At 35.9% G+C, this 13,967-nt stretch overlaps 2 protein-coding genes and 2 non-coding genes across 7 annotated transcripts; 2 read left to right on the top strand and 2 right to left on the bottom strand.

Moving 5' to 3' along the window:
* Positions 1–260: 260 nt before the first annotated feature.
* LOC113754485 lies at positions 261–3,713 on the bottom strand. 4 transcript variants are annotated; one of them, XM_027298926.1, is made up of 4 exons: positions 3,600–3,713; positions 2,132–2,224; positions 779–1,235; positions 261–623 (listed from the first exon to the last, which is right to left on the bottom strand). In XM_027298926.1, the coding sequence occupies exons 3-4, from the start codon at positions 1,220–1,222 to the stop codon at positions 468–470; spliced, it is 600 nt and encodes a 199-aa protein (XP_027154727.1). In that variant the 5' UTR covers positions 1,223–1,235; positions 2,132–2,224; positions 3,600–3,713; the 3' UTR covers positions 261–467. The 4 variants fall into 4 exon arrangements, with proteins under 4 accessions (XP_027154727.1, XP_027154726.1, XP_027154724.1 ...); XM_027298925.1 differs by lacking the exon at positions 2,132–2,224; XM_027298923.1 differs by lacking the exons at positions 2,132–2,224; positions 3,600–3,713 and adding an exon at positions 2,783–3,256.
* A 4,461-nt stretch (positions 3,714–8,174) lies between these two features.
* Positions 8,175–8,275, top strand: LOC113754601. Its single transcript, XR_003465282.1, has one exon. It is a non-coding gene; the product is annotated as a small nucleolar RNA snoR1 (small nucleolar RNA).
* A 266-nt stretch (positions 8,276–8,541) lies between these two features.
* On the top strand, positions 8,542–8,677 carry LOC113754610. Its single transcript, XR_003465290.1, has one exon. It is a non-coding gene; the product is annotated as a small nucleolar RNA snoR77 (small nucleolar RNA).
* Positions 8,678–8,940: 263 nt separating this feature from the next.
* LOC113752965 (cinnamoyl-CoA reductase-like SNL6) lies at positions 8,941–12,806 on the bottom strand. Its single transcript, XM_027297036.1, has 5 exons — positions 12,330–12,806; positions 11,704–11,885; positions 9,684–9,878; positions 9,405–9,558; positions 8,941–9,262 (listed from the first exon to the last, which is right to left on the bottom strand). Exons 1-5 carry the CDS (start codon positions 12,592–12,594, stop codon positions 8,973–8,975), a joined length of 1,086 nt encoding a protein of 361 aa, XP_027152837.1. The 5' UTR covers positions 12,595–12,806; the 3' UTR covers positions 8,941–8,972.
* Positions 12,807–13,967: the final 1,161 nt, after the last annotated feature.

Genomic DNA, 13,967 nt, shown 5'->3' with positions numbered 1-13,967 from the left:
ATTGATCATAACGGGTCCCGAGGAGTTGTCCATGCACTGTCTTTTACTCCGCTGTTTTTGATCTTTCAATCCTCCTCGATACCTTCGGCTTGTAAACTTCCATCAAGGAGAAGGGAATGTCACGGGGTTTAATTTGCTAGGGGTAGTTTAGTTGCGTCCTGGGTTGATAATACCGTTTGAGATTCGACCATTTTGAAAAATAGGTTTATAACAGCAGTTACGAACCACAATCTTCTTCTGCTCCAATCTACCAAATATCGTAACAAGAAAGAATTTACCAACTATAGCAAGGAAAAGCAGATCCTTCAACAATAAGCACAAGCCTGCAACTAATCTAAGCTCTTTTAAGATTGCAGTGAATGCCAAATCACCTCCAGTGACAAAACTTATATACAAAACGAAGCGCAAACAGCATATACAGCTACCACAAATGTTCACATGCTAAATCAAATTGAAGAGGAACTCTTTCAAGCATCTGAAAGAGGTATCCTGTATCGATCTGCTAATTTCTTGGCAGTATTGTCAGATAGGACACCATCTATCAACTCATATTTCTTATAGTGCGCTTTCAAGGTCTCCAGCTGCTGGTTTGCAAGGTTTTCCTCCTCCTTGAGTTGATGCTGCTTCAAGGAAATGCCACAAAAGAAAAAAAAAAGTATTATTCAATTGGACTAATGGAACAAAGTGGGCTTAAAATTGAAGACTGTAATACGTGTCAGCTCAATGTAGTACAAGGATAAGAACATTTATCAAAAAGGCAATAACATAAGAATCTTACATTGAGCAGGAATTCGGTTTCAGCAGCATGCTTTCTGGTCAAAACCTTAATCTTCCTGGCAACCTCAAAATCAGGATCTTCGTGGTCCAGCCACTTGTAAGTGATCTTCCTGCCAGGTTTCTTTGGACGACTGTCAAACATTTCTACTTCTGCAGCGCATGCTCTGACAGGTCTTGGCATCCCAAGAACCATAAAAGGGGAATCAGCAATCTCAGCAATGATCGCAGAGGCCTGATTCAGAGTTTCCATCTCCACCAAAGCAGCTCGTGGGAGGCTCTGTGGGTTGATATAGTTGGGAATGAATTGGACATTTACGACATTGACAAATTGATCCAAAGCGGCTTTCAGAACATTCTCTGTCACCTGAGGTGACAGGTTATCCATATAGACTGTTCTTCTCACCCTTTCTTCAAACGCCGCATATTCTTCAGCTGAAGCTGCCATCAGTAATCTTCTCCTATTAAAACAGTGTTAAAAACAAGTCAGACTATGCTTAAGGCATATAATAGTGAAATCTGGACAACAGGAAAAAACAAAAACCATCATCCACACACCAAATGCACATGGCATCATCTATTATCTATTGATCTAATTTAATATTATTATCTTGCAGTAACATCAGCCCCTGCAGCTAAACTAGAATAACAACATCAACAGCCAATAACTTCACATTCCATGAAGCTAGCTAGAAAAAGGTTTGATAATTTACATCCACAACACTCAATATCTTTTTTTTTTTAAGAGTTGTTCCACTATGGTGGGTTCCCTTGAAGCATTAAAAGTTAATACTCTTCCACAAAAGTGGTTACCTATGTAATTTTTCTTCCAGCAAATTGAAATATGAAAATAGTAATAAGAAACAATATTGCATAAGAACCCAATAAAGTTATCAATGTCATACGTGCTCATTGACAAGCAGCAATCTGAACAGCCAAAACTATTGTCATCAAATGATGGATGTTATCATGGGCTTCACTTAACCTTTGGCATGTTAACTAAGCCAAACCCCTTCAACCAGCTTAGTCTTCTATTATCAGAGCAATTTTGTCATTTGGCAACAGAAGTAATGTCTCCAATAAAACCATAAAAAATTGACACTAGTTCTTACTGATTAAGAAGCAGGTTGAAACAATATATATGAATCTCCTTCTGACATTATCTGGAAAAATCTTATTCAGCAAAAAGCAAAAAAGAATAACTTATGCTTTAAGCTTGGTATAAATTTCTATTCACAGAAAGTCAAAAGGAAAAGAACAGAAGTACATTTCCTGTAAATTCTAATATTAAAAATCTGTATTAGGCAGGTAGCTATGTAGCTTCAAAAGAAAAAGGAAAGAAACGAGGATAATTTGCCTAGTCAAGCACTAGTTCCCAAGTGAAGGAGAATTCATTTCTGAATACCACAGGGTATGATCGAATCAACATTTCTTTTGAGTTCCTGTGCAGCTGAAATCATCTCCACATTGATTATATTAACAAGCATTGAACCTTACAATCCAGAACCTGACTACTTCCTTTTTTTTTTGGGAGGGTCGGGGGAGGGTGTTCCTTTTCAATCATTTCAAAAAATATCAGCTAAACACCAGGAAACATGCAGAAAGCAAAAAAGTGCACAAGCAAAGTCTCCAGCAGAAAATTATTCTATTGAATGCTTTGCAGTCAGTTCTAATCTAGCTATAGAATTGTATTTATTACAAGACTCTAATTATGTCAAGCATCATTCACTCCTTGTCAAGTTCCACAAAAAATACAAAAACCTGACTATACGTACTTGACACTAACTGGACATGAATGTAGACTTTTGCTTCTTATCTTAACAATCGTCTTGAATCTATCAACAGAGTCCATGCCTAACTTGAATACAGTAAGAAATTAGCATTTTGAATTGTTGAAAGAATACACACACACACAAAGACATATAAACGGTGTATACTCATTAATTAACTAAAGTAGAAGAACATTAAGGACAGCATAATCTTCACATTCAATATAGTAGCAAATTCCCAGCTCATTCAGCAGCAAATGTTCAAGTAAAACAGCTCGAGCTCAACTTCATTTGTTTGAGTACTTCAAAGTTCAGCTTGAGCTCATAAGCCACAAACTTGACTCGACTTCGCTTTATTACACTGCTGTTCTTAATGAAACACCTGTTAGCACTTTGTGATATAAAAGACACTATAAATTCACAAGGAGCTTCTCCTTGTAATGTCAAACAAGAGAATAGAAGCAACTCATAAGCTCACACTAATTGTTCAAGTCATGGCATTGCAATTTTTATAGGTTTTCAAGTCGACCACCTTAAAAGGCAGCTCCCACCAGTAAATGGTTAATTTTAAGATATCTAAAGTATTAAACCACTCAGGAAATGCAAGACCAACGAACCAACATTAGAAGCAAAGATAGTCTCTCAACTATTCATTTGAGTCTAATACTGGCTGAAAATCATTGTAAACACATAGAATAAATGTAACAGATATAATCATTAGAACTGTAATAAAATCAGAAGGAATACTTTGGAGTACACAAAAATAATCTAATCCTATCTATGGTTCAAAGACTCGTCCGAGCCGGAGTTTGTCACAGGAACTTGGCTGGCCGTTCGGGGGAACGACACCGTACAAATCGGAGACTCCATAATCAGCAGTGACTCAAAAAAAAAAACCCGATCTTAAAAACCTTTATGCTTTAATAACATTAATGACAACAAAATGACGATCCCCCGAGAACATCACGAAAAGAATTGATGACTAAAATGCATTGGACAACATCAATTTGAAATAAACAAACCAAAAACAAGAATAAGAAGCTAATTTTCACATACCTATTTCAAAAAGCCTTTAAACGAACAGCGGAGGGGAGGATTGTGTTGGAATGAGGAGACGGAAGGTGGCCGCAGGGTTCGAGTGCGGTGCGAATTGGGATTAGGGCAGTGGGCTTGTTGTGTAAAGAAGGTTGTTAAAAAGGCTTTTTGCTGGGTTTCCGGTTAGGTGGGCTTAGTACTGAATTTTTTTTTTTTTGATCGTTTTAAAGTACCCTTTTTTTTTTTTAATCTTCTATTGTACTTACCAAATACCCTGTTAAATTGCATATTATTATAGTTAATGATTTTATAATGTTGTAAAGACAATCTCTTTTTTTTTCGCTTGCAAGGAGGGTGGGATTTGAATCCTGGGCCATCAGGCCAAGCTCACCTCAAAGTTGTAAAGACTATCATTTTAAAGAATAAAACATAACAGTACTTTACTAAACTAGGATCAATGAACTAAAAACAAGATATAAACTCTATTAATAACAATTATTTCATTCTTTTTTATCAAATTCATTAGAAATGAAAATATTTGTTTGATAAGATTGCATTATATTCTATGATATGTTTGGCGTACATATATACTTTTATTTTCCTATTTTGCTATGATTTAGAAATCTACAATTTAACCCCGTGCAGTTATAATCAAAGTGAAACCTTCATATTTTCTGTTAAATTTAACAATCAAACTAGAATAGTCAAACTTTCCAATAAAATGATAGTTAATTACAAAAAATGACCTTCGATTTAAGGTTAACATAATATTCTAAATAAATTTTGAGAGCAAACTATACTTTTACATAATTTTGAGTTGAAAATGAATTTTAGAAATATAAATATATATATATATATATATATGCTTTGTCTTCAATGCTATAATAAACATTTTATATTTATTTTACCTCTTAAACATTGAAGATGAGGCAAGCATAAGTTTTTTTCCCCTAAAATTTCATTTTTTAACTCATAATTTTCTAAAAATATAGTTTGCCCTCAAATTTTTTTTTAGAATATTATGTTAACCTTTGATCAAGGCGTGATTTTGTAATATTCTAATGATTTTATTTAAAAAGTTTGGCTATTTAAATTTGACCATTAGATATGATGAAAAATCTAACTGTGTCTCACTTCGATTATAATCACAAGAGGTTAAATTATAGGTTTTCAAATCACCGAAACATAAAATGTATACCCACCAAATCACACAAGTAGGGTGGACATGGTGAATAGGCAATTAGGCATTAACAGGATCTAGAACGTTCGTAATGACACCGACATATGGCACATCGTGATTGTCAACCATGTTTTCCGTTGATCACAAGGCATTCGGGCGAGATAGGAGTAGATCATTTTGGTAGGAAGGAATGGAAGAACCTAATACCTATCAATCGCTATTAATCTAGTGGACCGGTGGTAACTGCTCTAATTAATACTATGAAATGTACAATTATTGTTCTGGAGTTGCGGAATATTATTGTTCGTGTCCAGTAAGTTTGTCAAAAGGCAACTTTGATGATTAATTAGTTGAACCGCTAATTATATATATATACTAGGAGGGGAGTTTCCGTGCATTGTACGGGTGTTTTGTGCCTATGATTAAAGAGGATTTTACGGTAATTCAGACGAATATAAAAAAACTCACGCACATTGAGTAACAATATGGAGTAACAAAATATCTAATGTATATTGAGAGATGGAGAAGGAAATTATGCATGCTATCTTGCTCGGTTCATATATTTTGAAACAAACACTTGTATATGAGTTTTTTATTAACAAGACTAAATGAATTTCCAATAGGTACATAAATGATTCGGAGGATGACAATAAATAAAGTGATTATCCACTTATAGATATATCTACACAACATTCTTGTTGATGAAAGTAGCCAACTTTTTTAGTAATGACAAAACATTCTCTCTCTTGGGAAAAAACAAACTGAAGACATGATCTTCCTCTGCAACCTTTACATCTCCACCCTACTCACTATTGATGCGGTTGAGCACGAGACCCAAAGCGTTCAAGTAGACCCTGTGAAGGTGCCCCAAGGCCCAGTGACACGAGTACGAGTTAAGAGATTCAAGGAGTCCCTCCAAGCCTTGGTCCGTGCCGTCCAAGCCTAAGAGAAACCGGCCATTGAAAGAATTGAGTTGGAATATCCTTGCACGACTACCAAAATGCTGCTTACAATTGAAGATACAAGTGTTCAAACTCCAAAAGGCGGGCTGAACCGCTTAAGTACTCTCGCTTAGTAGGTCTTTGTCACGGCTATAAATAGCCTCAAGTCGGATGTTACATGCAGTTTTTTGAGAGTATTGAATAAAATTTTCAGAATTTCGTCCATTCCTTGTGGCAAATTCACTTAGCTTGTGAAAGCTAAGTTGAACATCCTAGAGTTGATCATAGGTTGTTCTTGACTTATCAATCAAGCACACACACTTGATTATGACGTCCTCTACCGTTAAATCTGTTCTTGAGTGGTCCAAGTTCGAGTTCAACTCCATTAAATCTTCATCGTGTTTCTCTAAATCCGAAATAGCTTCCGCATCTCGCATCAACTATTCTCTAAAGTCTCTTTATAAAGCCACCCCCTATCTTTCAGAAATATCTTTTTCAGCAACATAAATGATAAATCAGCACCCTTTTGCAGCAAAGATTTGGTTCCATCAGAGGGATTCAATAATGAATCATCACCCCCCGTAGATTTTAGGTGAATATAATGCCAGATGCCCTCAACATAGGCCTTCACCTGTAATTTCTTTAGCTCAATGCCAATTAACTCTCTCTCCAAAAAATAAGGACAATTGAGAAAAATCGCATCAAGATCGAAGCTGTCCAGTATCTCCAGCTAAACCCTTGACGCCATGCTGTGTGCTAAGTTGCCACCGGCGTTGTTCCCAACAAAAAATATCCTATCAAAGTCAGTATAATCCCTAAACAATACCTCAGGATCCTCGCCATTCGAATGAGAGACAACCCATTTGACTGCAATATAAGAATCTTCATAAGTAGGAGGCATAGGGTGTTTAGGGGGCGAACCGATAGTTAATTGAAATTGCTATAACACCAACTTCTGCATCTACTGCATTAAGGTGCGCATGATATGTAGGAAAGAAGGCAGATTCGATCAAAAAGCCTCCGCCATGTAAGTAGAGCAGAAGAGAAAGTTTGGTATCTCCAAACCTATTCCAACAAAATCACACCATTTAAATTGTACAGAACAACCAATTTTGTGAGAAAACAGTAATATCAACATTAATTTGGGCTAACAGAGTATCCAATTTAGGAATGAAAGCAGTTAGTTGATAATAGAGATTACGATTTTACAAAGCAAATCATACCATTTAAAAAAAAATGAATGAAAGCTCACCTCAAGTTGAACCACCAAGAATAGCTTCACCAGAGAACCATATTGAAATCCAAAGTACAATTACAATATAAATAACTATTTAGCGGGAGATGAAAGGAATATAATGGAAGAATGTGAATGAGCAGACATTTGAAGAATTGAAGTTGTAATTGATGTTCAGTCATAAATTCCTTAATAAATCACGTTGTCCTTGTTTTAATTGAGATGAAAATGACGTTTGAAATTCTTCAAGTTATAATAGTAAAGCAACAGTAATAATTGATACAAACCAAAATGAATGTCTCTTCAAGGACATTTAAAGTAATTACACCAATAAAGAAGCTATTATGGGTTATACCCGTTGTAGAAAAGATGATCAAATAATCTCACGTCCCAAAATACCCAAACCTTTGAACAAATCATCATTGCATATTTTAAAATACAAGGATATTTTAGTAAATACAAGAATACACATGCTATCTTAAGTAGTACTCAACTCTATAACTACATTCAAAACAATTTTATAATCCCAAAATACCCCAACTCTTGCGATTGAAATTCAAAACCATTCTTTGACCCAAATTCATTCTTATACAGTATAAGAATGCTAATGACAATAAACCGATAAGCAGCTGGAGAAGGAGGTCATCGTTGTACTACCCTGAAACTTGCCTCAACGTGCTTTGCTCAATCCACCTCACTTGACAAACTTTTCTTCAAAAGAAAAAATATGTACTAAATAAGAAGGACACTCAGTTAACGAAGTGCAAGAATATAATAAAGAAATACTTTTTAACTTTGTTTTCTTTTGGGGTGGGATAAACATGCAGTATGTTACTCAAAAAACTCAGTAGACATGTACGATGGCTTTCATTCACTTGATTGATTACTTGAGAAAATACAATTGAAATTTGGTTGGTTTATGGGCCAACCATTATTGGGCCTATAAATCCAATAAGCCCAGGAACGATCTTTGTCTATTTATAGATGGTAGGGGTGAGTGAGAAGTTGCACAGCTCCTCTCAGAAACCCTAAATGCTTAACGCTTGACTCTAGTCGCTGTTGATGTCTTCTTCTCCGCTCCAATTTTTGATTCTCTAATCGTTGTCTTCTACTCTGCTCCAATCTTTGATTCTCTAATTAATTGATATGCTTATGCGTGGAGATAGTTGTAAATATCACTTAAGAGCGTTGCAGTATTTTTTTTTTTTTTTTTACGAATTTTTTGTGCTGGTAAAACAGAGGGCGAAGATGAACGTTGCTTATAACTTTATTTCTGACACCTCTTGTATGAGAAGATCCTCCTAGGGTTCTTCTTTGAGCACAGAAAGCAACTCTCTGAGCCCTCCCGTTTCGCCGTTTACTTTTCTTCTTTCTTAAGAGATTATCAATTTTTTTTTTTCACTTGTACGGTTTCCTTTTTTTTTTAAATCTATTTTGCGAATCAAATCTATCAAAAGAGGCAGGGAGGGCGCACTGCGTAGGGAATCCGTTTTTTTTTTGCATGCGTTTCGATTACAGTTGGATGTGTGTAATGTGTTTTTGGTTGGTTTTCGAATATATGTTTGATTATTTTGCAAGTTTGTAGCATCATATGTCGAGTGGAAATTCAGGCAGCCTTCTTCCTAAACTATGAAACAGTAGGAAGACAGGTGTTAATCTACTCGCACACTGAAACCGACTTTTGCTCTTCAGACTTGCTGAGGCTGGTGTCCTCTGAAGCTGGTCTAGTATGCCTAAGTACATTCTCTACCACATTGATGAATGATTGACTGAGTAGCAGTTGTAGTACCAGATTTTAGTACATAATAAAAACGTGATTTTTTGGGGCTATCATCAATTTCATCAACCTTGGCAGGTGCCAAACTTGGGAGGCTTTTAGGCTGTTTGAAAGTTATTCTGTCCAACCGGGGAAAGAAAGATTTGGAATGGACTAATGGCGATTTTCATTTGCACAACCAAAATTTGTGTTGAATGAACGGCAGTCTTGTCTGGTTTGAAAATACTCAATTGACAAATTTCGTGATTCATTCATATCATCACTAGGGTTCATTACATCTCGATATTCTTGACATTAGCATTGATAGTTTAAGATTTGACAATTGAAATCTCATTGGACAATTAACTGAGACGTCTCTCGTTATGTCAATTCCTATTCCCGTCTCTCTTGCCAGTTTCTCCGTCTCTTCTTGGCTCTCCAGCCTCCGATCAAAGCAAATATACCTACCCACTGAGGTCTTCTTCATCTCCTCGTACACACAAATATGGGCCTTTGCTAATCTGCTTACGTCAACTGTTGCCAGGACTCCATCTGCATACATCTCACCAGCTCCTACAATTCGATTGAAAAAGATGGTCAATGCTAAGGGAAGGGGTGCGGCTGCGGCGAGAGCAATGACTGACCTAAAAAGTTCGAACTGCTGCAAAATTCAGCAGTGTACGTTTTCGTCAAGAAGGAATACAAATGGGAGTACCTTTCAAATAAGCAATTGTAGACGTCAAGCTTCTATAGTGAAACTCGGGGCCTGTAACTAGTCCCGGACAGATGGTGGCCAGTTTAAGCCCCCTTTCCTTGGCCAGCTCCCATGCAGCTTTTTCAGCTCTCAGCTTACCCAAGGCATACCATAGCTGTGAAATTTTGATAAAAAACAGGCGGAAAATTTGTTATCGAACTGCGGTACACAACTACTTGGTCGTGCAGTTTTCATCAAAATTGACGGGAAGAAAAGTGAGATTACTTTCAAACATTCTACCTTTTTGTCAATGCAAACAGATTCATCGCTCCAACACTTCTGGTCAATTATAAGAGACGTGTTATTGATAGATTTGTCTTGCCATACACAAGCCAGAAGCGACGATGTAAGCACGCACTGTCTAACCGAGGATGCCGCTGCACAAGCTTCTACGATGTTTTTTGTTGCCTTGACTTCTATCTGGGCCATAGTTTTCTGGAAGAGTACACAAAGTTATAGCAAACCAGTCATACTAAGTCGTATAAATTTAGAGTTTAATCACCCAACCCAACTAAACACAATACCATAGCAGACTTTCTTTTTATTTTCAATACCATAGCACTTTTAGGAAAAATTGTTTGGAATGACAGCCACAAGCCATTAGTAAAAGAAAATGAAAGCAACCCCCAAAGCCCCAAGCCTTAGAGACGATAATACTATAGTGGACGCCAGTGCATGTGATCATTTGATGTCAAATTACCAACTCGATTCATGTCGAGCCATGTGCTCCAAAAATTTTCATTAACCTCCATAAAGTGAACCCTACGATCACTTTCATTACAAAATGCATTCCAGAACATGAGTTGTCTGGTTCAAGCACTATCTTTGGAATAGACGTGGACGAAAGTGCAGTGGACCTTAACCATGTACACAACTGGAAATGAATAGTAAGAATGAATTAAACGGCGTGGTAATAGCATAATACTGGAAGAATAAATGGCAGAATAAGTCAACCATTTAAGATTGCATTGTTGGGTGACTAAAGTTTTTTTTTTTTTTTTTTTGGTGGCCGAAATGGTTCACCGAACTTGCAAATGTATGCCTTTCTACGTCGTTTTGACAAATTCCAGTGTTAAAATAGTCAGAAACGCAACTACATGACTAACATGCTTAGAAATGCAATTACATGACTAAAATGACTAACAGGCTTAGAAATGCAACTACATGACTAACATGCTTAGATTTTCAACAGCAAAAGTAAGGAGAATCATTCAAAACATTTCTTACATTTCGCCAAAATGAATTTTTTTAGCAATCACTTTTAAAATGTTAACTTTACATTCTTTACAAATTCAAATTAACAAATTTTGGTTCCGACCACTTTCTAATATGAAATCACCATATGACCCACATGTAGTTATTTTTTATATGCAAAAAGGTTTAAGTACCAATTTTTTTAGTGATACAAATGAATATGAATTGACTTAGATCCCACTTTTTTAGGAAAAAAATAAATATAATTTGAGTCCAATTTTATTCTTTTTAGAGGCAAAAGTAAATATGAATCAGTTATTTATTTAATTACAAATGAGATCTAACCTTTTGGTTCCAAAAAAAAAAAAGACCATATGTGGACACATGATGAATTTAGGATAAAGAATGATAAAAACTTACCAAATTTTACTAATTTGATTTTGTAAAGAACATAAAGTTATCATTTTAAAAGTGAAGAATGAAAAAATTCATTTAGCGAAATGTGATCAACGTTTTGAATGATTTCCCTCCAAAAATATCTCATAACCTTCGGTGCACATTAAAACAAGATTAAGGACTTTCCCAATTTTCAAATTTTACCAATTCTCTCCAAATTATGAAAGTAATCATGAACCATGCTTAGAAATTTTGGTTGAAACCTAGAAAGAATTAGTGAAGTTTGGAAACTCAAAAGACCTTGTGTTTGGATTGCATTTTCCATGATTTTTCATGGAAAAATTACTGTAGCGATTTGATCTATGTGAGGAAAAAAGGTAATAGGGAAATGTGATCACGGAAAATGATGTAATTTTTCGACGGAAAACCGCAATCCAAACAATATTTTTCAAATAAGTGTCAAAGGTTGTGAGACATTTTTGCCATTAAAAAAAAAACTAGGCGTATTGCTCAGTGGATGCATTTCCGTCTATCTCAATACCGGAAAGTACACTTTTACGAGTTCCTTGACCTTTTAGCCCAAAAAAAAAAAAAAGTTTGATGACTAAAATTTTCAATACTCGAGTGAGGTTGTTTGCCATTTGCTCATCGGAATAGACAAAAAACTTACGGAATAGCCCGAGAGACCAGCAGGGTCAACAAAGGCAGCAGTGTGAAATACGCCCCCACAACCCTCAAATGCTTCTATCAGACTCTCAACTTGAGATAAGTTGGCCATCACGGCTTCTACCATGTTGTTGCTTCCTCTCATTTCCTCCGACGCTTTTATTTCTCTCACCTTTTCCACGTCCTCTGCTTTTACAAAGATCAGAAGCAGATCAAACCAATAAAAAATACAGGAAATTAAATCTAATGGCCCAAAACTTAAGGATAAGTAATACAAAGCCAAAATTAAATATTGAACGGGGGCCAAAAAAAAAAAAGGCAACACTTGTTATGTAGATTAGATTTTGCCAACGATGAAGGCAGCCAGAGGTTGGGCGTCTCTTTTTTTTTTTTTTTTTTAAAATTGCTACTTATCAAAGTTCCCAGCGACATGCGTAACGCTGTCTTATGCTCTTATTAGTTTTTATTTTATGGTCACTGTAACAATCACGTGGAAGCTGTTACTAGTCATTTTACTACGAAGTCTATAACCAACAAACAAGTTAGGTAAACTAGTTTGTCCTTTTGTTTTTGAAAAAACAATTACATAAATTTGTAAAAACCAATTAAAAATAAGGACTAAAGTTGCACCTTGATTGTGAACGATGAGGCGGACAGAGTAGCCACGGAGCAACAGTTGATTAACTATAGCAATTCCGAGAAATGATACGCCGCTGGTGACGCAGACCAGCTTAGGATGAGAGTCGTCGTTTTCGCCGGCCGTGGTGGTGGTAACGTGTCTCATATCATTGTTATCCTCGCCTTTCCGCGGGTGCAGTCCGGCGCAGGACAAGAGCATGCGCCGGAATTCCTGGATCTCCAGCCTCTGGCTCTCATCTATTCGCACAATTCCCATTCACTTTCTTGCTCCCCGCTCCGCCCCCCCCCCCCTTTTTCTTCCCTCACCTGCGAGAGTACAAAGATACAGCCGTGCTTAGCTTAGTCGCCGCCTCCGCCTCCGCCTCCGCCTTTGTGAAGAGAAAGACGAGTCATAGAGAGAGCAGAAGCTCACAAGTAAAATTACTAACTGGCAGTGCTAGTGATATATATATAGGAGGAGTAAGTGCAAAAGGGGTGGTTATAGCCTATAGGGACGAGAAGCAGTTGCAAGCTGCAACGTCATCATATATTTGGCTCCCATTATTTTGAGAAGCTTAATAAGATTCTAGAAGCACAAGCTTGCGTTACCACCGGCTCGTCGGCTTGGCTTCAGCTACAGCTAGCTTTACCCCACCCTCTTGTTTCTCGAGTAGGACGGAGAAGGAGTCACGGAGCTCCCCTGATCCAAAACAACACTAGTCTAGACTCTAGACCCATTTCTTTAGCCTTTTTTTTTATTTTTTATTTTTGCTTAACATTTGTTATCTGTTTAGATTGCTGAGTTTTTAAAAAACTGATTTTTCAAATACATATAAAATTTTTAAAAAATATTCTAAAAGATAGTCTTTTTTTTTAATGTTTAAAAAATATTCCAAAAAAATATTCTAAAAACTCGTTGACTCTTAAATATTTCAAAATATTTTCTAAAAATATTCCAAAATATACTATAAAACTCTGTTACAATAAAATTTTTCAAAAACACCCCAAAAAACAGTTAATCCAAACGGATAGCAATGCCTACATATTCTTTGCCGCATAGTTCTGCTTGCTTGGAAAAATTATGATGATGATTTTCTTGCCTTTTTTTTTTGTGTATAGTATCGTCATCGGACATATTTGCCTTTAACAAAAAAATACTTGCCAAACAACGGTCTCCTTTAGGATTTTTCTATTTATCATTATTTTTCGCTTGGTCACCAAGTGTACGCCACAAGACAGGATGAATGCGCTTATAGCACACTACATTTTAATTGAAAATTAATTAATTTTTTTTTGAGTTTTACTTTGTTAAATCCATACAATCATATCTTTTTGGTAGTCAATTGAATTTAAAACACTGAATTGGACTAATCTATCCCATGTAAATTTTGGTAGGAATGTTAAAGTTTTATTTTATACTAGATTAGTTGTTTTAAATACTAAATTTTTAAATTTTACAAGCTATATATCAATATAGAAAGTATGTGTTTGAGAAAGAGAGAGAGAGAGAATAATATCTATGTGTTAAATTATGCGCCTTTCTTAACAAAATAGGTGTCTTATATATGTATATGATAGAGAGAGATTATATTTCAAAGCATATCCAACAATAAAAAAAAAAAACGAGGAGTCCAGATTAAGGTCCAAATC

This window comes from Coffea eugenioides, chromosome 11, assembly GCF_003713205.1.
Source record: "Coffea eugenioides isolate CCC68of chromosome 11, Ceug_1.0, whole genome shotgun sequence".
Taxonomy (NCBI): Eukaryota; Viridiplantae; Streptophyta; class Magnoliopsida; order Gentianales; family Rubiaceae; genus Coffea; species Coffea eugenioides.
Note: the sequence above shows the minus strand (reverse complement) of the source record. Positions and strands in the feature narration are given on the sequence as shown.